A 26,764-nucleotide genomic window follows, 5' to 3' on the forward strand; every position below is an offset into this window, starting at 1 on the left:
GTTTGAGGCTGAAGTGAGCCATGATTGTGCCACTGCACTCCAGCCTGGGTGACAGAGAGAGACCCTGTCTCAAAACAAAAAAACAAAACAAAACAAAACACGAAACCAAACCAAAGGTTTGAAGGCAGTAAACCAGAGTGCTGCTTTCAAGCCTTCAATCTTTTGGTGATGTTTCCCTGTAGTGCTATGTTCAGAAGGATTAGGATGTCACATCTGGGCTCAGTGGAGTGGGGTGCTATGATTATGAATGTCTGCTATGGAGAGGGATGGGGGTTGGGGAAGCTAATGGCCCATATGTTGTGAATTTATAGACCCTGCTATAGGATCAAGACCAAGCTCCTTAACAAGGCAGAGAAGGCCCTCATGATGGGACCCCTAACAAATCTTCCAGCCTCGCCTCTTGCTTCTCTACTCTAGTTACACCAAAGTGCATGTCATTTTCAGAACCACCGTGCTCTTTCTCATCTCCAAGTCATTGCTCATACTATCCTGCCAGCCTGCAATTTTCTTCCCTTTCCACCTGACCCCTACACATTGTTTCAGACTCAGCTCAGTTTCTAACCACCCAAGACTGGGTGTGAAGCTTTACCTTTGTGTTTCCACAACTCCCTGTACATACTGCAATCAGTGCTTTTAACCGCTTTACATTACAATGATCCAGTTAGGTGTCTGTGCCCTTCCCATTGCCCACCACCCCCAAAGACCTCCAACTACATTAGGAACTTTTATGGGCAGGTACTTTGCTTATTCATTTTTGTATGGCCAGGGCCATGCAACAAACACTTACTGAGCACCAATTAGGTCCCAGGCACTGGGAATTACCTGACCATCATGTTGGTAAATGCTTGAAGCATATTAACGGAGCACTCTGCCTAGGGCTAGGTGTCACTGAGGAAGGAGATGTATCTGAACTGAGTTTTTTATTTTAATTTTTTTTTTTTTTTGAGACATTCTCACCCTGTCGTCCAGGCTGGCTGGAGTGCAGTGGCACGATCATAGCTCACTGCAGCCTTAACCTCCTGAGTTCAAGCGATCCTCTCACCTTGACCTCTGGAGTAGCTGGGACTACAGGTTCACACCATCACACCCAGTTAATTTTTTGTAGAGACAGGGTTTCACCATGTTGCCCAGGCTGGTCTCAAACTCCTGGGCTCAAGTGATCCTTCCACCTTGGCCTCCCACAGTGCTGGGATTACAGAAGTAAGCCACCATGCCCAGCCTGAACTGAGTTTCAAAGGTACAAAAGGGGAAACAACTATGGGCTAACAGGTCAGCATGTGCAGAATATTAATAGCCACTATTTATGGGAACCTACCAAGGCATGGGCACTGGGCTAACTGCTTTATGTATATTACAGATACAAGACTTTACAAAGGCCTGGCAGGCCTGAAGGAACAGAATAGCAAGTTTGGCAACAGTGAAAAATTTAAGGTAGTTGGAGCATAGGATGGAGTAGGGGTTAGAGAGAGAAAAGATTGGAGACGTAGTGAGCTAAGGGATTTGGTTTCACTACTCCTCATTCATGCCTAGAATTTAGAGACAGCAAGGAGAATGCCCTTATGACTCCAAGCTGGCTATTGGTGAGAAGACTACAACCTCTCCTTGAAGGAAGGCAGACTAACTTTCATTCCTTAAGTTGAACATGTTTCTAAACCCCTTGGAGGCACTGACCTTTAGCTGCTTTAGGCTAAAGTACAACTTGCGTACTTAGGTTTAGAAAGCCCTAGAGCTGAAAGAAATGTGCATTATTTCCACAGATACCACCCAAATCATTATTGTTTTTCTCCCAAAACATCCATCTTCTTTGTTCCAACTATCATTCCATATGAAGTGGTGTGTGGGGAGAAGGAAAGCTAGAAGAAGAAAAACTAAATGGAGAGACATTCATGGCTCCACACTCTAAAAATGCCTGAATCAAAAAGATATCAGTGCAAAAAGGTGCTATCTCTGCATGTGGACTAAAAATGATAAAGAATTTATGAACCCACAGGCATGAAATCCCTGGGTTCCTTTTCATTATCAATTTAGTCTTCTAGTGCTGTGTGTCACAGACAGGTTCTGACATCTGCAGAAGCAGAGCACAGATGTTCTTACTGAACTGCTGCATATTTGTATAGAAAATCTCCAGTGATCCGACCACATTTTGGGAGAATCTCATTTCTTAGTCCTCTAGCAGTTGGTACTGTATGTGAGTATGAGTAATATGTTGCCTCCCTGTACAAACAAGAAAGAAATGTTGAACAGGAGAGTGGGAGTGTGTTCCAAATTTAGCTTTCTTCCCAACCTCTGCCCATATGGTTGGTGGTTCAAAAAATGATTACCGAGCCAACAAAATGTAACCTGATATTAGGAGTTCCACTTGAACTCTATGAAACCAAGGTTAATACTGGCACACGGTATACATTTGTCTTAATGCCATCTTCTACAGTGAGGCTGAACTCTAAAAGTGGTCCTCACCTGGGTGCTCCAGTGAACTGACCTGCAAGAATACTATCCAGGTTTGGGATGGGACTGATGAGATTTCCATTGGTTAGCAGAGAAATTTCAGAGGGAGCTCCCGAACCTCAACAGGGAATAAGAAGTTTTGAGGAAAAAAGTTTATGGATCTTACAGATTCAAGTTAAGAAACTTTCCAAGTTTGGGATTCTTAGAAGTCAGTATCACTGAAAATGAGGGGCTCTTTATTTTGCCAGCATAACTTTGGCAGACAGAAATTTTCTCTCACTCATGGTGGCAAGAGCTATTGATTTAAGCTTAGAACCTTCAAGGATAAACGAAGGAAAATAAATCCTCTAAATGTCTTGTCTTACCCAGGGGTAAGCTGGTAAATATTTAACAACTGGCTCTCAAAAAAGGAAGTATGCATGTCAGGTTATTTTTAATGTTATTGGAATAAAGGATGTGCAGCATCTTACAATTTACAGATAAAAATATAAAATGCTCTTCATTACAAATTTTATTTAGCCAATTAGTTCTCACAGAATGCTTTCATTGACTTTTGTTCAGGCGCTTGCAACTGGAGTCAAACTAGGGTTGTGACCGATGAGCACGTGTAGTTCCTACAAGAATACTGGTTGATATATTGGAATACACCAAGACGCAACACAAAAGTGAAATAACACTATTATTATTAGTGCTCCAACTCCAATGGAGTCAGAACTTCACTCCACCAGTGATAGGAGCAACTTCTTTTTTTTTTTTTTTTTTTTTTTTTTTTTTTTTTTTTTTTTTTTTTTTGAGACGGAGTCTCGCTCTGTCGCCCAGGCTGCAGTGCAGTGGCCGGATCTCAGCTCACTGCAAGCTCCGCCTCCCGGGTTCACGCCATTCTCCTGCCTCAGCCTCCCGAGCAGCTGGGACTACAGGCACCCGCCAGGTCGCCCGGCTAGTTTTTTGTATTTTTAGTAGAGACGGGGTTTCACCGTGTTAGCCAGGATGGTCTCGATCTCCTGACCTCGTGATCCGCCCGTCTCGGCCTCCCAAAGTGCTGGGATTACAGGCTTGAGCCACCGCGCCCGGCAGGAGCAACTTCTTTACTGAATTGGATAATAGTTTTCAAATACTGGAAGAATATTTCTTCAATTTTTTTGTGTGCCATTCACAATGTAATGGCTACAGAGACAACATGATTTTAAGTTTATTTTGTGCTATTAACATTTTCTCCTATCACTTTCTTAAGTCTAGAGTCTAGACAATCAACAAAACAATAAATCAAGCCCTGATTTGTAGCTTCTTCCTGATTTCTGTGGTGTAAATATTTCTATCCTGGCCAGCTTCAAGCTACCAATGTGACCACACTGAATACAGAATTGCAAGAGTATGTATTATTTCCACCACACATACACACACAATAGACATATAACCTCAAGAGTAGAGATAATTTAAAATGCAATAAAATAATTAGGACGTGATGAGTCTTCAGTGTTTTTTTTTTGTTTAATAGAATTTATTTCATTATAAATTTATACAATTTAATTTTTAGTAATGGCCATGTTTAACAACTGGCTCACAGGAATTCTGAAAATTTAACAATTGGTTCTTGTGAACCAGTGCAAGCCAGTTCTAGTACGCCACTGCCCTCACTCCTTTTAGACTGCTTTTGAGTGTTTCCCACCATGAGATCCAAGGTGAGGAGGAATACAAGGCAGAGACACACAGAGCAGGCTACATCTCCCTACTCAATGTGTGGGCTACTGCTCTGCTATGTATTGCTAATCTGCAAGAAGATAAGTACAGACATTGAAAGTAAGCACTTTGAAACTTTTATAGCAATTTGACAGAGATTTTTAGGTCTGTTGAATCTCATAATTAAAAAGTGTGGCTTGTATTTTATAGGGTTTTTTTTGGTCATTTTATCTTTCTGGTAATTTAGTTTTATTATTTTCTACAAAGATATTGGTCCACGACAGAATTGGGAGGAACGAAAAAAACAAACAACCAAACAAACCCTGGGCCCTTCATCATAGATAACTTGAGATGCACTGGTCTATTTTGTGTGGGCAGAATCAGAAGGGAGAGAGTGGTACAGGGGATGAGTGTGAACCGGACAACCTTGATATTGACAATACAGCCATCAGCACTAACTGCTTGTAGCCAGGGGAAGGGGTCTATCCCAGGTTTGCTTTTCTAAACATGGGGCAGGATGGCCACAAGCCTGGAAATAATTGGGGAGAAATGAGAACTAGATTCTTATAGTGGCAAAACAAATCTGGAGGCTGTGAATGACAGAAGATGTTGAGAAGAATTGCTCCCTGGAAAAGTCTCTGCCATTCGTAAGGATCTGTTTTCTTAGGAAAATAGTTACAGAAAATCATAATTGGTGACATATGCTCATAGACGAACAACCACAGAGATTCTTTTCTCCACTCCTCTTTCTTTCCCCCAGCCTGAAAAATGGCCTCATTGGTTTGCTCCACCATATTGATTCTCTTTTGTTCTATTTACATGTTTACGTCATAAAATTTTAGCCCCTCAGAGCTATTCAGGACCCTGGAAGTCAAAAGTCCATCATGATGTAGGTATCTATCCACTCTCTGACACCTGAGCCCCATCCAGCCAATATTTCTTATTCCTTTTTTTGTTGTTTTGTTTTGAGATGCAGTCTCACTCTGTCGCCCAGGCTGGAGTGAAGTGGTGCGATCTCAGCTCACTGCAACCTCCACCTCCTGGGTTCAAGCAATTCTCCCACCTCAGCCTCCTGAGTAGCTGGGATTACAGGTGTGCGCCACCATGGCTGGCTAATTTTTGTATTTTTAGTAGAGACAGGATGTTGCCATGTTAGCTAGGTTGGTCTCGAATTCCTGGCCTCAAGTGATCTGCCTGCCTCGGCCTCCCAAAGTGCTGGGATTACACGCGTGAGCCACTGCACTTGGCCTGATATGCTTATTTATTCTCTAGTCAAATACCTTCAAAGTCAGGAAGCTGATTGTTTCTCACAGCAATCCATTCAATTGAGGAATAGCTCAAAGAAATAGTTCATCTTTCTGTTAGCCAAAATATGTCTCCTTGTAAATGTCATGCATTGGCTCCAGATCTACTCTCCTCTTCCATATGCAAGACCTCTTACCATTAGAAGACAACATTCATATCTTCCTAATTCTTCTCTCATGTAGACTGAACACTGTTACTTCTTTTCACCATCCTCCCACTGTCCCTGTGTGCAGAATCTTTCCCATCTGTCTCTCTCTTTTCAAGATGCACAGGAGGCTACAAACACCCTGTGTTTCACATGCTGTGCCTTCCCCCACTCAGCTGAGTCCTTACTCCTGTGTTGACTGGAACAGGGATCTCAGATTTCTTTGCTCACAAATACGGCTGCTAAAAGTTGAGGACACTTTGAGGAAGCTAGTTTAAGATGCAGTGAAGGTGAAGCACACTGTTGCCCTATCGAATATGGGACCAAAGGAAGCAAATGTGAAAAGTAAACATTACACATCCATAACTGAATATTTACGAAATATGTACTAAGTGAGAGTCACTGAGCAGCATGGAGGGAAGGAGAATAGGTGATTGAGAACTGTGAAGTGTATACACAGGATGAAAAATACTTGCTTTCAACCCTCCGAGGAGTTCACTGTTAATTGGAGAAACCACTCTCCTCTGAAGCTCATCCTGAAGGTGCTCGTGAGATTTCCTCCTGCTCTAACCTAGACTGTCCTCGGATACCTGAATTTGTAGAACAGCCTCTACTCCATTTTTGTTTTTTCTTTTTAAAACAGATTCTCACTCTGTCACCCAGGCTGAAGTGCAGTGGCTAGATCTCGGCTCACTGCAACCTCTACCTCCCAAGTTCAAGCGATTCTCATGCCTCACCCTCCTGAGTAGCTGGGATGACAGGTGCTCACCACCATGCCTGGTTATTTTTGGGTTTTGGTAGAGACAGGGTTTCACCATATTGCTCAGGCCGATCTCGAACTCCTAGGCTCAAGCAATCCATCTACCCTGGCCTCCCAAACTGCTGGGATTACAGGTGTGAGCCACTGTGCCTGGCTTCTACTCCATTTATATTTACTTGGTAATTATATTACTGCTTCAGTCCACCAATGAGCTACAAATTAAAAGATTCTGTCTGTGCTGGTGCTCGTGTTCTCACCTTAAAAGCTTATTTACCATCAGACATTCACATTAGAATTGTAAAAAACAAAAACAGACTAAAAGGCACTTTTTAAAAAACTCAGAAAGTATATTTGGAAATGATAAGCATCATTAAATATCTTTTAGGCAGGTGTGTACACAGGCAAGATCTATAACAAGGTTTCCCTTCAGAAAAAGTAACCACACAAAAACTTGCCAGTAATTTCGTTCCTACCAGTGCGAATGGGAAATCTCCTTGTAACTGGCACAGACGAATAAAGGAAAGAGGGGAGGTGATGGCTACATCTTTGTTCTTTTTGCCATGTTAGAAAAACCTAGAGGACTGCACTGTCTGAATTGGAGAGATTTGACAGCACCTGTGTGCACATGTGTAGAGTTTAAGGGGTCTTATGGAAAGTCAATGATTGCAGGGCATCGGATGGCTCCACATCCCTCCCCGTCTCTGAGCAGGACCTCAGCCCTCACTTTATTCCTGATCTCTACCTACAGCCACCAGGACTATCCACACTAGATCTTTTCAGCTTCTATCTCACTCTGCACGCTCATGATTCCTTGTTTCTGATTTGAACCCCCTAGGAGATCATTGTTTATCATGGAAACTTTGGATGACAGCACAGGTTTAATTAGACATCTCTACATTTGTCTCTTTCTGCTATGTTATTTCTTCTTGCAGGGGAGCCCTTTCCTTTTGCTGGCATGTAAGTCTGCACTCCCAGATCCCTCAGGGATGTTATCCTACAGGGACTGCTTCACTTCTGTTTGGCAGCTCAGCGAGAGGCTTCGGGCTTGCCACTTTCTTGCTGGATCCTTCTCTACTTTCCCACCAGATGAATGCGGAACCTCTCCATCCCTTTCCTTTCTACCAATACTTGGCTAAATTACCACATTTTAGTTGAGGCTGTCATGAAACTGGCCAACATGGCTTCTGTCCAAAGAAAATCAATTACACCACTTAGTCAAATTCATCTGTTCAACGGTTTCCTCTTAATTTGAAGATTGATTAGAAAATATAATACAATGGCACTAAATTGCTCACAATATCCCTAATACTTACCCAATTCTTAGAGAGTTATGTGTAAGGCCTACCAGCAAGTACAACTTTTACGGTATTACTCCTGATAAAAGCCTTACAGCCTACTGGTTCAGATGGGAAAGTATCACAGCACAGCACACCTAGAAAAGCAAATCTCAGAATATCTCCTTCCAAATAATAAGAAACAAACTCCCTAAGGTATCCTGAGTTACGATAACTTTATGGGAAGTTTTAACCTTTGCTCATTCTCATCTATCACCAGATTACCTATAGTAATTCCCTAGCCAGCACTAAAGCATGGGGAAGGCCTCTTTCTTGGTATACCTACTCAATTGGCAGGTAATATCACTGCTAAAGCTCACATCAAAGTCCCCTTTGTGAGCTCTGGGAGCTTCGCAAAGCTCTAGGGTGAGCTGGGATTGGCTGTCTTGTCAATTGATTAGCGAGAACCACCTGGTCTGTATCTGTGTGAAAAGTGCTATTATGGTGAGCTTTGCTTCCTTCAGCTTCCCTATGACATTTGATCTCTAAAAGAAAAGATCAAAACATGAAAGCATATTGCTTGTAGCTCAGAGCGAGATAGAATAGAAAAAATCAGAGGCCCTTTCTCCCCAACTCGTTGTCCACCCATGCCGTTACTGCCCCACTAGCACCAAAGAAAACAAAACATAACTAGCTGTGATTCTTTCAAGATGTAAGTGACTACTACTGTTGTGACTATGTGGTTATTTGTACAACTCAGCAGACATATTTGTCATTGTTCAAATTTGTTCTCACTTCAAATCACCCTGGGCTAAAAACAAGTTAATGAGTAATTTAAAATGTCACCTTTGGGGATGGAGATGATGGAGAACATCTTTTTTTCAGAGATTCCTTCTTTTTTTATTTTTAACTGACATGTAATAATTGTATATATTTATGGGGTACATGGTGATGTTTTGTTTCATTTAATATATACTGATCAGATCAGGGTCATTATCCATCAAGGGTCATTAGCATATCCATCATCTCAAACACTTATCATTTCTTTGTGCTGGGAACATTCAATATCCTCCTTCGGCTATTTGAAACTATATATTATTGTTAACTATAGTCATCCCACAGTGGTTCTAGAACACCGGAACTTATTCCTCTTATCTAGCTGCAATTTTGTATCCTTCAACATATCTCTCCCTACCCCACCTCTGTTCTACTTTTTACTTCTATGAGATCAACTTTTTTTAGTTTTCATATATGAATGAGAACATGTGGTGTTTAACTTTTTGTTACCAGCTTATTTCAATTAACACAATGTCCTCCAGTCCCATTCACATTGCCTGGAATGACAGGATTTCCTTCTTTTTTTATGGATGAATAGTATTCCACTGTGTCTATACACTATATTTTCTTTATGCATTCATCTGTTGTTGGAAACCAAGGTTGAGTCCATATTTTGGCCAGTGTGAATACTGTTGCACTAAACATGGGGGTGCAGATGTCTCTTCAATATATTGGTTTCCTTTCCTTTGAGTAAATGCCCAGTAGTGGGATTGCTGGATCATATGGTAGTTCTATTTGTAGTTTTTTGAGGAATCTCCACACTGTTCTTTATAGTGGCTGTACTAGTGTATATTGCCACCAACAGTGTATAAGGGTAGCACATTTATAATGAAAATTATTGGCTTAGACATTTGGAACTTAGTTTAGTTTTATTCACCAAAAGCCTTTAGCTAAAATTATAATTTAAGTTCTAACCCTGAACAATATTAATAATATTATCCTAAATGGATATGATGCTTTAAAGTTTATAAAATACGTTACATCCATTATCTCATGTGTTTCACTCAGCAACTTATGAGGTGGGTAGGTCAGGAAATATTTTATCACCATTTGTGCAAGTAAGGAAACTGAGGTTCAGAGGAACTGAGTGACTTTGTCCAAAGTCACAACATTGGGAAGTGGCAGACACAGAATTGGGACCCAGTTTGTTCGACTCTGTAGAAGTGACGCCTTTCCCTTCACATCTCGAACTTTAACAGTCTAAGGGTAAGAAGGTATCTCATTTGCCCAACAGATGGGATCTCCCTCCCAGTGGATGACATGGGGTCCCTTGCACTGAGGTCACATGTTGGAGGGGCTGATATCCCAAGAAATAAGTTTGGAGGGAGTCACTACAAGATCTTGCCTGAGAGTTCCAGGGGTGGCTTACTTAGCAGGAAGCAATCTACAACTTATGTGACAAAGATCTGAATGGTGCATTTCCAAAGAGCACAAAGGAAGTAGAATTGGGTTACTCACACTATAAAATACATTTTGGTAAATCTGCCACAATTTATTCCTGGACTTGTTACCAACAGGGTAGTATAAATAGATATATTACTGTATCGAATGTATTCCGAGCTCGGCATAGGACCTAACAACCTTCCTATTTAAAAATCAAAAAACAAACAAACAAACAAAACCCAGGACATTTCATTTCCCTACAAGCTTCCTACTCATTTTTCAGCAGGCAACATAATTTGATCTAAATCATTAATATTTTGCAGTTGTCACTCATGATAAAAGGCCTATCATAAAGTTCCAATGGCCCTTTTCACCAGACCACTCTATTAAAATTAATGAATTTATTAATACAAAATGACTACCAGCCTACGTTTATGAAGGTTTGACTTGACACTTTAGAAGAACGCTTAAGCCATTGAAGTGTCCTTCACCTTTCCTATGTGCGCAGGCTTATTAGGAGTAGAAGTGTAAGGTTACACTTGATCCAGTAAAAAAAAAAAAAAGAATAAAGATAATTGGCTTATGAAAATATTTCCTAATTGCTGTTTTACTTGAGGTCATTTTTATTTTGCTTTCAGATTATAAGGTAACTACAAAAAGGGAATATATGCTACAGACAGCTTAAATAATAAGTTATAATCCAATGATATTAAATAATACTAATAATATTACCTTAAATGGGGCTCACAGCTGTGAAATCTTAAAGGCTTCCACCACAGTACTGCTGGGAAGAAGTGACTAGCCAGAGGCAGACCACTGCTTTCCCCCATAGCACTTGGAGATGACAACAGAAGAATGGCAAAAGGGACAAGTCACCCCCTGTCAAGCAACAAGTGGCAGGTTTTCTCTTTGCAGTCCCCACACTGACATCTGAGAGACTGAAAGTTTCTTGAAGGCAAGCATTTCTATGAGAAATATCTGTGTACCAAGGGCAATAAACAGTCATTTGTTTTTAATATTGGTGATACTGTTTGACTGTGTCCCCACCCAAATCTCATCTAGAATTGTAGCTCCCATAATTCCCACATGTTGTGAGAGGGACCCTGTGGGAGGTAATTGAATCATGGGGGCAGTTTCTCCCATACCATTCTTGTGGTAGTGAATAAGTCTCATGAGATCTGATGGTTTTATTTATGCAGTTACTTATTTTATTTTTTTGAGATGGAGTTTCGCTCTTGTTGTCCATGCTGGAGTGCAATGGTGTGATCTCAGCTCACTGCGACCTCCGCCTCCCAGGTTCAAGCCATTATCCTTCCTCAGCCTCCCGAGTAGCTGGGAATACAGGCATGCACCACCACACCCGACGAATTTTGTATTTTTAGTAGAGGTAGGGTTTCTCCATGTTGATCAAGCTGGTCTTGAAGACCCGACCCTCAGGTTATCTGCCCGCTTTGGCCTCCCAAAGTACTGGGATTACAGGCATGAGCCACCACACCTGGCTGATCTGATGGTTTTATAAGGGGTTTCCCCTTTTGCATGGCTCTCATTCTCTCTTGCCCACTGCCATGTAAGGCGTGCCTTTGCTCTCCCTTCATCTTCTGCCATGGTTGTGAGTCCTCTGCAGCCATGTGGAACTGTGAGTCCATTAAACCTGTTTCCTTTATAAATTACCCAATCTCTCGTATGTCTTTATCAGCAGCACGAGAACAGACTAATACAATTGGTTTAAGCCCTAAGCCCAGGATGTGTTTCCTGAACTGTACTCCCCAGCCCACACCCCTCTTACTCCCATGTAGCAACAAGGAATGTTTCTGTCTTCTATAGTAGGTTTCCACTTTCTTCATTCATCATTTTGCCCTGTCTTCAGCCCAGCTTGAGACAAGATCATCTTTTTGTTCTGAGACTTGCAGTTATAAAGACATTAGGATCACTAGAATGTCCTGGCTGCACCCACAGAGCAGCGTAAGCTGGAGCAAGAACAGGTCCAGTGAGGACAAGGAAGGATGAGGAATGTTAATGCAGGTGTCTCTGAGATGGCTGTTTCTTGCTGGGAGTTGCTTTTTCTATGTTCCAATCGTGTTTCCAATAGCAGATGCGCGTGTGTGTGCATGTGTGTTTCTGTGCAGGTAAGAGTGGGAACACGGTGGAGAGGGGGCAGATGGTCAAGATGCTTAGTCATCACATATTAACCTGGGACACCTGGCCAGAGTTTGCAAAGTTTCTCAGGGATCTGCCCCAGCCAAAGCACTGGGAGTGGCCATCTTCCCAAACAGCTTACAAGAAGGGCTTTGAGAAAGTCATTAACTAGGAACACTGCAGATGTCAGCCTGGCAAAAAGAGAGCTTATTACACCAGATCCATCATAGATGAAGATCTGTTTCTGGAGGGGAGTCTGTACATGGGTGTTCAGACTCATGGGCAAAATCTAATCTTTGCAGAAAATACATGAGCTAGAGATGCTGAGAAAGCTAAAGGACTTCCCGAGATTTTAGACTAATAATAATCATCATCTATGGTTGCTTTAAATATTTGTAAAGCTTAGCAGGTTAAAAAGCACTTTTCTAGTCATTATTACATTTGATTTTCACAATAACTCATTGAAGTAGGCAAGGCAAGGGTGATTATGCCCATTTTACAACTGGGGAAACTGAGGCTCAGAGCAGCTAAATAACTTGCTCAAGGACCCAAGTGTCCTAATCAATTACATGGATGACTGGGCCTTGAAGTTCTCTTACACTTAGAATACTTAGCTCATTGTTGGGCAGTTTAGTGACTTCTTACATGCTTGAAGTATTAAACCTAAAAGAAGGCCGGGCGTGGTGGCTCACGCCTGTAATCCCAGCACTTTGGGAGGCCGAGACGTGTGATCACGAGGTCAGGAGATCGAGACCACCCTGGCTAACACGGTGAAACCACGTCTCTACTAAAAATGCAAAAAAATTAGCCAGGTGCGGTGGCGGGCGCCTGTAGTCCAACTACTCAGGAGGTTGAGGCAGGAGAATGGCGTGAACCTGGGAGGCGGAGCTTGCAGTGAGCCAAGATTGTGCCACTGCACTCCAGCCTAGAGCACAGAGCGAGACTCCCTCTCAAAAAAAAAAAAAAAAAACAAAAACAAAAAACAAAAAACAAAAAACCTAAAAGGACAGAAGTTCCCAATTTGAATGTAGTAAGGGGCTGGGCACAATGACTCATGCCTGTAATCCCAGCACTTTGGGAGGCTGAGGTGGGAGGATGGCTTGAGCCCAGGAGTTCAAGACCAGCCTGGGCAAGAAAGCAAAACACTATCTCTACAAAACATAAGATAATTAGCTGGGCATGGTGGCATGTGGCTGTAGTCCCGACTACTCAGGAGGCTGAGGCAAGATGATTGCTTGAGCCTAGGAGTTCGAGACTGCAATGAGTTCTGATTGCACCACTGTACTCCAGCCTGAGCAACAAAGTGAGATCCTGTCGGAAAAAATAAAAAAGGCTGCAAACAAATCATCCAAGGTCTTGTTAAAATGGCTTTCTGATTCAGTAGGTCTTGAGGTGGCCCCTGAGATTCTGCATTTCTAATAAGCTCCCAGATAATACAAATGCTTCTGGTCCATGGACCCCACTTGGAGTAGCAACGGTTAAGAGGATATTGTTGCTGAATGTTGGTTACCTGGTTGTAATTGTCTTTCATGGGTCTTAGACAAACAAACAAGCAAACAAACAAACATAAGACAATTGTAATCTACATCTACAGGCACTCTGAGCTCTCACAGGTCAGCAACAACAGAACAGTAGCTTTAATATCATTTTTGAGTGCTTACTAGATACCAGGCACTGTGCCAAATGCTTTGCAAGGATGATTTTATTTAATCCCCACAACTCTATGAAATAGGAACTATTATTATCTCCATTTAAACATACACACACACACACACACACACACATATATATATTTTAAGTTCTGGGATACATGTGACAGACATGCAGATTTGTTCCATAGGTAAATGTGTGCTATGGTGGTTTGCTGCACCTATCAACCCATCACCTAGGTATTAAGCCCAGCATGCATTAGCTATTGATCCTGATGCTCTCCCTGCCCCGATTCCCCACCCAACAGGCCCGGGTGTGTGTTGTTCCCCTCCCTGTGTCCATGTGTTCTCATTGTTCAGTCCCACTTACGAGTGAGAACATGCAGTGTTTGGTTTTCTGTTCCTGTGCTAGTTTGCTGTATATCCACTTTTTAGAAACAGAAGCAGGCTGAGAGAGATGAAGTATCCCACTGCTACAGTTTGATAAATGTTTGTGCCCCATCCAAAATTCATGTTGAAACTTAATGCCCCCGGCAATGTAACAGTATGAAGAGGTGGGGCTTTTAGGAGGTGATTAGGCCGTGAGGGCTCTGCCCTCATGGAGGGAATTAGTCCCTTATAAAAGCGCTGGAGAGAACTAGGTAGACTCCTTTCTGCCTTTCAATCTCTTCTGCCATGTGAGGACACAGCATCTGTCCCTTTTTTGCCCTTCTGCCTTTCCCCAGCTGAGGACATAGCATTTGTTTCTTCTGCAACATGAGGATGCAGGAAGAAGGCATTCACCAGACACCAAATGCTGGCACCTTCATCTTGGACTTCCTGGCCACCAGAACTGTAAGTATAACTTCCTAGTATGTATACATTATTCAGTCTAAGGCATTTTGTTATAGCAGTGCGAATGGACTAGGATACGCATGGAAAGGGAAATACATTACCCTTGGTTCTGAGAAGTGCAAGGAACAGGCAAAGATGTAACCATGGGTAAGACATCATGCGATGGTCATCCCACCAACAATTAAACTCAACAATCAGAAAGAAGAAGACTCTAAGGATTCTATGTAAAATTTATAAATAAGAAGTAAGGAAAAACACTTAGGGAACTTTGAGATGAATAGTTTTATAAATGAATATACCCCAGAAAGCCTGGAAATGACTAAAACCTTATTATTAGGTTGGCGCAAAAGTAATTGTGGTTTTTGTCATTACTTTTAATAGCATCCTAATGCACAAGTGTTGAAGACCACATGTGGGGAGCCCTTGGTAAGAAGCCCAGCTTGCCAGATTGGTGGAAAAGTCAAGGGGGTTAGAGTGGGGAAAATGAGATCTTTTCTATATGGAACTATAGCTCAAGAGAAGAGAACAGAGAACTTGCAAGGTCAGATGAAAACTTACAAGAAGATGTCCTCAAAAGACTCTGATAAGCACTTTGCCAGGGATCAAAGCCAAAGAAATGAACATAATCACAGACTGCTGGCACTGGAATGCCCTGCAAGACTTGTGTGTGCACTCCTTCTATTTCACAAATGGAGAAACTGACTTTTCAAAAGTGGAAGGGGCTCGCTTTAGGACACATGGGAGAAGCAAAGCCAGGAATAGAACCTGGGTGTCCTGCACTTCATTTAGTGCCTCAAAAGAAGGGAAGAAGTAAGCCAGGAAAGCCAGCCAATAGAACTACTTACTGGTCATGTTGCAAAAGTTCTGTTCAGGGACAAAAGGGAGATACAAGAGAGTCTTAACATATTCCAAGCCATGCTCTTTATTCCCAAGTTGTCTTTTGGAGGAGGCAATTTGGAGGGCTAAATGAAATGGTGGTGAATGTGCATGGTGTTCCAAGTCTAGCTGACTAAATAAATGGATGCTGATGAATCATCAGGACCAGATGGCATCTATCCAAATTTTAGGTAAAATTGTGTAACAGTTGACCAAAGCATATAGCCTGTCATTCCAAATAGCTATTATGCCAAATAGCTATTGTATCATAAGCCTGGCAGATTGGCAATGAGTCTCCTCTCCATGAGAAGAATTTGTAAAGGGGCCCAAGGAACTTCAGGCTGGTAGGATCACTGAACATGTTAGGCAAGTGTAATGCATTGGGGACAAGGCATCACTTTTCCTCTCAATTAAATTAACCACCATTTGTCTAATGTTTTACAGTTTATAAAGAACTTAGTGTTAATCATGCCTAACAAATTGACTAGAATTCTTTTACAGGATAAATGTGTATGTGGACAAAGGGAAACCATGGATGTAATCTATTTAGATTTTGAAAAGGCCCTTGACAAGATCCCACGCCAAACACTGTTTTAACAAGTTAAGTCACCATGGGATTGTGGAGCAGTGCTTTGAAATGGATAGGAAAGTGGCTTATAGTCAGGGAAGCACAAGTAGAAATAAGCATAGACTTTTCTGGAGAAGTATGAACAGTGGTATGTCTCAGGGATCAGTGCTGGGACCAGTCAACGTTTTGGTAAGTTGTCTGGGTAACCTTTAGATGACCACAACTTTTACAGGTAACAAAATGCAAAGCTGACTTTGATCCTTTTATAGTTGTATTGATGATCAGAGAAAAAAGAGTCAGAGTAGGCTTGTTCAAGGAGTGGCCTCTGAAACCAGACTTCTTGGCTCTGAATCCGGACTCTGCCCTTCGTGAATGTGACTTTAAGCAAGTCACTCCACCTCCTTCAGCATAATTTTTTAATTATTATATTTTAAGTTCTAGGGTACATGTGCACAACGTGCAGGTTTGTTACATATGTATACATGTGCCATGTTGGTGTGCTGTAGCCGTTAACTTGTCATTTACATTAGGTATATCTCCTAACGCTATCCCTCCCGCCTCCCACCACCCCACGACAGGCCCCAGTGTGTGATATTCCCCGCCCTGTGTCTAAGTGTTCTCATTGTTCAATTCCTACCTGTGAGTGAGAACACCTCCAGCATAAATTTTATCATCTGTAAAGTGAGAATAGTAATGAGCCCTACCTCATAGTGGTATTGTGAAAATGATATGAGACAATGCATGCCAAGCCCTGGCACAGTGTTTAGAGCATAATAAGTGTCCAATGAACATTAGTTTCTCTTATTTTTACTTTTCATGTTTATTCAACATTCTTCTAATAGGTTGCCAGGCTCTGAGTGGTCACTTTATGTCCTATGGAACCTTGGAGCTATTGTAGACTGTTTCATGAAAGCACTGGCAGAATTCATTTTAGTAATGAATTCAGAGGACAGAGGTAACTATGGACTGAGATGGCTATGAAAGATTTCATGGAGAGAAACTAACAATTATGGAACACCTAGTATATGCCAGATGCTTGCCTAGATGCTTTATAAATGTTTCCCCTTGATTTAATAGTCCTATGAAGTTGGGGTTATGATCCCCATTTAATGGATGACAGAATGGAGACATAGAGAGGAGGCTAAGAAACTTGTCCCAGGGCATGCTTGCTCATAAGTAGAGCAAGAATTTAAATAAACATTTGTCCTACCCCAAGACCTATTTTCTTTTCACTGCATCACACTTGAATTGCACCTTGAAGGATGGGTAAAATTTAAGATGAAAGAAAAAAAGGTCGATCTATATAGAAATAAAATGGGCAGGCCTGGCACTGGGGCTCATGCCTATAATCTTAGCACTTTGGGAGGCCGAGGCAGACAGGGATCACATAAGGTCAGGAGTTCGAGACCAGCCTGGCCAACATAGCAAAACCCTGTCTCTACTGAAAATACAAAAATTAGCTGGGCATGGTTGTGTGCACCTGTAATTCCAGCTACTCAGGAGGCTGAGGCAGGAAAATTGCTTGAACCTGGGAGACAGAGGTTTCAGTGAGCCAAGATTGTGTCACTGCACTCCAGCTTGGGCAACACAGTGAGTGAGCTCTGTCTCAAAAAAAAAAAGTTTAAAAAAAAAAAAAGAAACATGGGCAGTGGTGTGAAAATAGAAACAAGAACAGTATGCTTATGGGGTTCATGGAGCATGAATATGGCTGTTCTTACCAAAGTGGAGGGTACTTATGGGGGCTAGTGGCGGGGAATGAAGCCAGAAGGGTAGTTGAGGCTAGACCAGAAGGCCCTCAGAACTCTGCTAAGGAGTCTTAGCTTTATCCTCAAGGCATGAAGGCAGCTGAGCTGCGGAGAAAGTATGAGATGCCTTCAAAAGATTAACCAGGTAGCTATGCAAGATGAATTTGATGGAATCTTCTGCTTGGGTCTCAAATTCTTTGTCCTCTAATCTACTAGCCTAAGGCTCTCAATACTCCTGCCTGAGCCTAGAAGCCTGGAGACCACCTAGGATGTGTCTGCAATAGTATGTGCAGGAGGGTGTGAAGGCGGAATAGAAAGGAAGGATTGGGCTGGGCACGGTAACTCACACTTGTAATCCCAGCAGGCTAAGATTTGGGAGGCTGAGGTGGGTGGATCACCTGAGGTCAGGGGTTTGAGACCAGCCTGACCAACATGGAGAAACCCTGTCTCTACTAAAAATACAAAAAACTAATTGGGCGTGGTGGTGCACACCTGTAATCCCAGCTACTTGGGAGGCTGAGGCAGGAAAATTGCTTGAGCCCGGGAGGTGGAGGTTGCAGTGAGCTGAGATTGCGCCATTGCACTCCAGCCTGGGCAACAAGGGCCAAACTCCATCTCAAAAAATAAATAAATAAATTAATTAATTAAAAAAAAAAAAAGAAGAAGTATTAACAGAAGTCCAGAATAAATTATAAATTACAAAGAAAGAATCGACAGGGACTGGGGGCCTAACTGCATATAAGGGCAAGGGAGAAGAAAGAAGCAAAGATGGCTTTAGGTTTAAGCCTCAGTGATCAGGAGAATGATGGTCAGTTGATAAATCTGACTTGTGACAGATCACGTTGGGGGTGGTGGTGGTGAAGTCAGAAATGATTAATAAGCAGCTGGAGATGTGGGATGGTAGCTCAGGAGATCAGTTGAGACTCGTGGTAATGACTTTATGTAAGTTATTTCCCACAGTGTTATAATAGTTAAAGAATGTTCACTGTAGGATTATCGACAACAGCCAAGAGGTGGAAGCAATCTACATGTCCATTGATGGATGAATGGATAAAGAAATTGTGGTACATACATACAATGGAGTATTACTGAGCCTTAAAAAGAAGGAAATCTTGTTAGATGCTACAACATGGATGAACTTTGAGAAAATTATGCTAAGTGAAATAAACCAGTCACAGAAGGACAAATACTGCATGATTCCACCATATATGAGGTATCTAAAGTAGTCACAGAAGCAGAAAGTAAAATGGTTGTTGCTAACGGCTGGGGGAGGGAAAAATAAGGAGTTGCTGTTCAATGGACATAGAGTTTTAGTCACACAAGATGAAAATGTTCTAGAGATCTGTTGAACAACAATGTGCATATAATTAACAATATTGTACTGTACACGTAAAAGTTTGTTAAGAGGGCAGATTCCATGTTAGATTTTTGTTTACCCTAATAAAAAATAAATACTCAAATCATAAAAAAAAGTTGAGGCCAGCCATGGTGGCTCACACCTATAATCCCAGCACTTTGGGAAGCTGAGGTGAGAGGATCACTTGAGTCCAAGAGTTCGAGGCTGCAGTGAGGTGTGAACGCGCCATTGCACTCCAGCCTGGGGGACAGAGGGAGACCCTATCTCAAAAAAGAAGAAAAAGTTGAAAGAGGGAGAGTAGATAAGATCTGCATTCTCTCTGGAGAAAAGAGAAAAGATGGAGGCTTAAGAAGGGACATCTGGATAATAGCCAGTTTCAGGTAGGATTAGGAAGAAGAACTAAGAAGGAAAGAGGCTGCCAGAGAAACAGGAACATTTAGCATCTCAGAGGCCATGGGTGATAGGGTTTTAAGGAGAAGGCTGTGCACCGCAGAAGAAAGAGAATGGCACTGGAAGTCTCAAGACCCGAGGTAGATTTCTAGTTCTTCCATATAGAGCAATCTCATTTCTTCTCTGAGCCCTGGTTTTATTATCTGTAAAATCGAAGAACACCTATCCACATGAAAGTACTCTAAACTGTGATATGGAATACAAATGTAAGGAATTTTTGTTGTTGTTTTGCCTCCTTGACCCCAGCAGTACTATATTACTTTTTTCTATTGCTTTTGTTGTTTAGTTGTTATTATTATTTTTTAATTGAAACAGACTCTGGCTCTGTCTCCCAGGCTGGAGCACAGTGGCACAATCTCAGATCACTACAGCCACTGCCTCCTGGACTCAAGCAATCCTCCCAAGTAGCTGGGACAATAGGCGCACCACCACACCCTGCTAATTTTTGTATTTTTGTAGAGACGGGATTTCATCATGTTGCCCAGGTTGGTCTGGAACTGCTGAGCTCAAGCGATTCTCTCACCTCAGCCTCCTAAATTGCTGGGATTACAGGCATGAACCACCGTGCCCTACCACTCTTGTCTTTATGTAGGTCTTCAGTTATGTGCCATAGCCTATCTATGTTAGACTACTTGTGAGAAAACAAAATAGACATAATGTCCTAAGAAAAGAGGCTCAGCTAATGGCTCTTCCTTTGAAAGTTATCCCACCATTGGTTTTCAGAAGACTTCCAAGGTTGCATTTCTTTTTGTTTGTTTGTTTGTTTGTTTTTAACTTTCGTTTTAAGTTCGGGGTACATGTCTAGGTTTGTTATATAGGTAAACTTGTGTCATGGGGGTTTATTGTACAGGTTATTTCATCATGCATTTGCATTTCTTATTATGCATTTCTTTTTATAAATGAGAAGAACCAAGGAAAACTCCAATGAGAAACAGAGCTAAGTGATTAGGTCAGTCCATTTTAGATAATGAAAAACAGGAAGTTACCCTTTTAATCTACCAAAGGTTGGAAATGGTGGGAGGAAAAGAAGGAGGCTACTTGAAAACTTCACTTTCTAGAGCTTGTATAGTCTTTCCTTGAAGAGTTGATGAGATTGCGTGTTGCAGGGAATGTAAGGGAATTGCAGAGAGTGGGTTCAATTTATTTTTAATTCCTGAGCATCACCATTTTTAGATTACATTTGGGTCAGCACTCATCAGTTACCTGCAAGGAAGCGGAGCTGATTCTTCACTTTCATCATTCCATCACCAGAGCCTCCAATGCATTCATCTTCATCATCACCACAGTCTCCACTTTCAAACCCTTCCTCATCCAGGTTTTTATCCAGAACTCTACCTTTGGGCACAGACATGGTTCTCAGGAGCTGAAAGAAAACAACCAGAAATGCATCAGCTCTTCATATTTCTCAGGTAGGTCTGCACAATGTGTTATTAACAGGAGGCATTAAAAATGTTCAAGGAATTACACAGAAGCTTTACAAAATCACTTTCAAATTTAAGTAGGTGTAAACTGCTTATACTCTTTAGAGATTCATACTTCTGAACCTTTCCACAGTATTTGATGTGATGATCTACTCCTTGACTCTACTTACATCATGCAGTAGCCAGAGTGTATATTGCATTAGATCTTCTCATACCACGGTATTTAAGCTCCTGAAAGTCTCCATGATACAACTCACTCATGAGGAACTTAAGACATGATAAGGCAAAGCTAAGAGGACACCAAGACCAGGAAGGATCCCTATGGAAGCCACCAATAACCAAATTTACAGTCACTAAATTAAAACCACAAAGTGCTTCCTACCGAATGAGGAGAATAGCAGTGCCATTTTACACACATGTACAATAACTACTTATAATCAATCATCATGATTATATATGCTTTGATCTCTAGAAAAATTGTTCAATATTCTCCTCTCCCACAATTCCAATAAGATGCTTTTAAATTTAGTTTGCTTTTTGTAGATAATATGCACACTAAGAGACATGTTTGTTTCACTCTGCAGTGTCTGGTTTTTCAGTCACATGGCCAATGCATTACTAATTTAACGGGACTCCCACCTTTCAAAAGTCTCTACACTGACCCAAAGACCCAGCGCACCACACGAAGGGTCCCCAAGGGCTGTTGTCAGATTCCATCTTATTTTTCCTCGCCATCTCTCTCCAAGGCTTCATTCTTACATTCTGTTTTTGTCCTGGCTTCTTCCCCATCACACATTTCTCATCCTAAATCTTAGACCCAACCCCTACTTTTAAAAGACAGCCAACAAAAGATTCTGGATATACAGAAACTGAGATTTTTGTGATTGTGGAAGAGGTATCCAGAAAGAAAAACTGCTGCAAACACAAGCTGGGGTTTCTGTGGTTTCCATTGTCCCTATGTTTATGTCACGGCTAAGTATACTTTTATGTTCTCCACCTGTGATTTAGCTGCCACCCTGAGATCTACTTGGAAAGAGCTACATACTACAGAGAAATGTGATTCTGCAGGTGGTTTTTACGTTTTTATTTTTATTTTTTAGCAAAGAAAAGAAAGCCCCAAAGACGTTTTTGTTTTTGTTTTTGTTTTTTCTGGCCAACAACGTCTAATGGTATTGGAGAAGCCAATCTACCAACTGTCTCCCACTCCAGCACCACGTTCACCCTGCCACTTCCTCTGCTGCTCATCATACACAACTACATTTATTATATATAAATACAGGCTAAGATGAGCTAGATTAGTGGTTCTCATACTTCTTGGTCTCAGGACTCCTTTATACTTACTGAGAACCATAGAGAACTTTTGTTTATATGAGTTATATCTATCAACATTTGCCATCTTAGAAATTATAACTGAGAAATTTTAAAAATATTTATTTGATAGCTTCTGTAAACATAACAAGAATGAACCCATGATGTGACATAAACATTTTTTTTTGACACAGGGTCTGGATCCATCACCCAGGTGGGAGTGTGGTGGCATGATCATGGCTCACTGCAGCCTCGACCTCCCAGGCTTAAGCAATCCTCCCACCTCAGTTTCCTAAGTAGCTGGGACTGCAGGTGTGTGACACCATTCCCAATTTTTTTTTTTTTTTTTTTTTTTTTACTTTTTGTAGAGGCGAGGTCTCACTATATTGCCCTGGTTAGAACATAAACATTTTTGAATGACAAACATATTTTCCCAGACATAAGATAATTCACAGGAAGAGTGGCACTATTTAACAGTTTTATAAATCTCTTTGATGTCCAGCTTAATATAAGATAGCTGGATTATCAAATCTGCTTCTCCACTCAATCTGCTGTGATATATGGTTTTGGTTGAAACATCTGCAGTTAATCCAACCTCCCACAGATATGTCGTAGGAAAAGAGAGAAGTATTTTAGCAGACTTTTCAGATAATTGTGGAGATTTTTCTTTGACACTACATAAAAACTCAACAAGTAGTTGCAATGTAGAATATGAAACTATATAAATAAATATTTCATGTCCTGTTACATTTAAATCCATTGGTAAGTTTTGAACTTTGAACATGCATTTTACTCATTTTGTATCATCATCCATGGGTCATCTGGAAAACACTGGCTCACTGAGCAATGCGGATCTTGCCAATGTCAACACCTTTCATTATATGATATAAAAAATCACATTCGTTAATATTATCTCCAATCTCATCCGAAAAGTCTTTAAGTTTTGGGAAGCTCTCAAGCTCACAGTGGCAGGTAAAAGTTTAAAACAATTTTTGGTGTTCTATTGAAAGCCTGAATTTTATTATTGGCAATAAATACTGCCAGTTGTTTTCCCTGAACTGACAGGCTCTCTTTGTTCCTTTCCAAGAAAATGTCTAGCAAGTATTCAAGTCTGCATAACTATAGTTTGTCAGTCATTCTTGCAAGTAAAAATGAAACAGAAAGCTCACAGCTCAAATTTCTCACAAGTGCCTTTTCTTGAGATGCACACTGACATGGTTTACTGTGTAAATACTTTAAGTGTACTTCCCATTTTATAACACAGAATCTTTTAAAAGTGTAAGAGATGAGGTTTAATAAAATTGGTAAATTTTTACAGATTCAGCAATGATATCCTTAAGTGAAACTGCCCTTTATTTTTCTGCAAGTACACACCAGTGAAGAATACAATGACTACTAGTACATTTTGGTGCTATTGGCTTAATTCATCCTGTGGTGTCTTGATTCATATTGTGGCATTAAAGAGTTGTATTTGCCACTGCTTTTGAACCATTGGTGCAAATATCAACACAGGGGAAAAGACAAATAATATCTTAGTACTGTTGTGCAAGTAGTTTTAACCTTGTGGATCCCTGGATTTCTTGGATTCCCAGGATCCATAAACCATTGTTTGAGAACTGCTTATCTAGCCTATAACATCACTTCAGTTTCACCAAAACCCCCAATGCCCTCCTTTACCATTATGTCTTATGAGAAATTTGCTTTCAACATAAGCATTTTTATGTTAATTTTCAAGAATGCATCCTTTGTGTACATCATGGAATACCTGAATGATAATTCTTCACATAAGCAGAATTTATGTTTAGATACAGATTAGTGAACTTGCTATTTCTCAAGCACGTCTTGCATCTGTCCCTTTCATTAACACCTTCAGTACACATTCATTGAGAATGTACTATGAGCTGTTCTTCATTTGTGTCTGTTCAAAGCCCTCCATACTTTCAAGCCAAGTTCTAATGCCGTGTCATTAATAAAGTTTTCCTGGTAGACAGTCATTATAGCTCTCCCTCTCCCTCTTCTACCACTGTTCCCTTTATCTGTACCTCCTAAATGCCACTTTCTGTATGCAATCCGGTATTATTTGTACATATGACTTCTCTCTACCACCATTCTGTGAGCTGCCCAGGGGTTTAATCTTATATATCTTTGAACCCCAGAGCATTTAAGGCAGTGTCTAGCACATAGTAGGCACTCAATATATGTGCTATTGAACTGAAGCAAAATGAAGTGTTATGGTATCTTTAATTCTTTAAAAGCTATTTCCACAACCTTATGAAAAAGGAGAAAGTCAAGGTCCAGATTAATTATAGAAGAAGAATTTGTGAATGAATAGCTAAACATTTTTGGAGGATCTTGGCTAAGACCTGTAGCTAATCTTTGAGAGGCCATTTCCAACCTGTGTGCAATGCCCCCACTGTTCTTGAGTAGCTCAGTTTAAAACAAAGTGCAATTAAACAAAAACCCTTTAAAACTTTGTCAGTGAAGTTACTTCTTTAGGTATTAAATCATTCCCATTCTGGTGACAAATTCAGCATGGAAGAAGGATTACAGTAGACTTTTAAGCCATTTTACACAGACAGCCACTGATAAACCTAACCCTCACACATTAACAAAACAAACCCAAACCTAGAAATCTATTGTTAATGCAAAAATCTTAAAGAAGAGACTGAAGCTCCAGAGTGTTGAAAGAAGGGTAATGGGTCAGAGAGGAGGAATTGCCAGCAAGGAGTGGATTCCACAGCCTGGAATTTGGCCCAGAAATCCAATTGCCTAATTACAATTCACAATATTGACCTTTTTGTTCCCTCTCTCAGTCTTTCAGACTGAACATTCACTTCATGAAAAGAAAATTATGAGGGACTTACACACAAAAGGAGGTAACTTTAGGGGCCTAATGCTTTTTATTAACTGCCATTTTCAAAGGACACTGTCCTGTTAGGTTTTTAAAAGCCAAGGCATACAATAATGATTATCAATGTAAACTATCATATTAAAGCTTACATCTGAGTATTTCATTCCACTATCCCCATAGACATTCTGTTAACCTGACACTTCTGCTATGCATTACTTTGCATACAGAGGACACCTTAGTGGAAGTGCACAAGGCCCTTCACATTCCAGCTTTTTCTACAGCCACTACTGTCTGTGCAACTCTGTTTTAGCCACTGAGACTGTCACAGTTGCCTAAGCATACAATCAACTTTCTTTTAGAATCTAATATTTTAAATATGCAAGTATCAAATATAGAAAAGTGAAAGGAAAAAGAAACAAGGAAGAAAACCCCTAATTCCCAAACTTAAATAAACAATGTTTGTGTTTTCAAAGGTCAGCACTTTTTAATGCTTGTTTTTAAATTGAACTTGTATTTGGGAAGCAGATTGACTTGAGCTAGAATACTACTTTTTCCACTTATTAAAATTGTATTTTCAGACAAGCTGCTTAATCTCCCTAAACCTCAGTGTCCTCATCTATAAAATGAGGTATAATGCCTGCCTCACAGAATTGTTATAATAAGTAAATGTGATAAACGTCATACTTTACATGGGATAATGTATCTATCCATTAAGGGATCTATCAACATTTACTTAACCATTTTCCTAATATTGAATATTTGCATTGTTTCCTGTTATTCTGCTTTTATAAACAAAAATGTAATCATCAGGAACATTCACATAACTCTTTCCATATTTTGGATTATTTCCTTAGTAAGGATACTGGGTCAAAGGGTATGTACATACTTACACATTAAGGGAGTGATTCTCTAAATTCCATAAGAATCACCAGGATGCTTATTAAAAACTTAGCCATGCTAAACTCTTATACATGTTGATAGTAATGTAAATTAGCACAAGCATTATGGAAAACAATATGGAGGTTTCTCAAAAAACTAAAAATAGAACTACTCTATGGTCCAGTAATCCCACTACTGGGTATTTATTCAAAGGAAAAGAAATGAGCATATTGAAGAGATATCAGCACCCCCATGTTTATTGCAGCACTAGTCACAATAGCCAAGATTTGGAATCAACCTGTAATGTCCATCAACAGATGAATGGATGAAGAAAATGTGGTACATATACACAATGGAATAATATTTGGCCATAATAAATAATGAAATCCTGTCATTTGAGGCCAGATGGATGAGCCTGGAGGACATTATGTTAAGTGAAATAAGTCAGGCGTAGAAAGATAAGTACCCCACATTCTCGCTCATACGTAGGAGGTAAAAAAAAGTTGCGCTAATAGAAGTAGAGAATAGTGGTTACTAGAGTCTGGGAAGGGTAGGATAGGGAGAAATTGGTCAATAGATACAAAATTACAGCTAGATAGGAGGAATTAGTTTTAGTGTTCTATAACAGGGTCCCCACACTGCAGGAGGTGAGTAGCAGGTGAGCACCTGAGTTCCGCCTTCTATCAGATCAGCAGCAGCATTAGATTCTCATAGGAATGGGAGCCCTATTGTGAACTACATATGCAAAGGATCTAGGTGGCACTCCTTATGAGAATCTAATGCCTGATGATCTGAGGTGGAACAGTTTCATTCCAAAACCATTACACCCCTGGTCCATGGCAAAATTGTCTTCTATGAAACTGG

General features: G+C 40.7%; 1 protein-coding gene across 1 annotated transcript in view; it reads right to left on the minus strand.

Annotated features, from left to right (window-relative positions):
* The window catches only part of GPC3 (glypican 3), a 450,385-nt gene that overhangs the window by 43,991 nt on the left and 379,630 nt on the right, over positions 1-26,764 (minus strand). Inside the window, exon 7 of the mRNA XM_030933937.1 lies at positions 20,645-20,804. Within this exon, the coding sequence (XP_030789797.1) occupies positions 20,645-20,804 (160 nt within the window). The remainder of the gene's footprint in view (positions 1-20,644; positions 20,805-26,764) is intronic.

Source organism: Rhinopithecus roxellana, chromosome 7 (genome assembly GCF_007565055.1).
Source record: "Rhinopithecus roxellana isolate Shanxi Qingling chromosome 7, ASM756505v1, whole genome shotgun sequence".
In the NCBI taxonomy this organism is placed as follows: Eukaryota; Metazoa; Chordata; class Mammalia; order Primates; family Cercopithecidae; genus Rhinopithecus; species Rhinopithecus roxellana.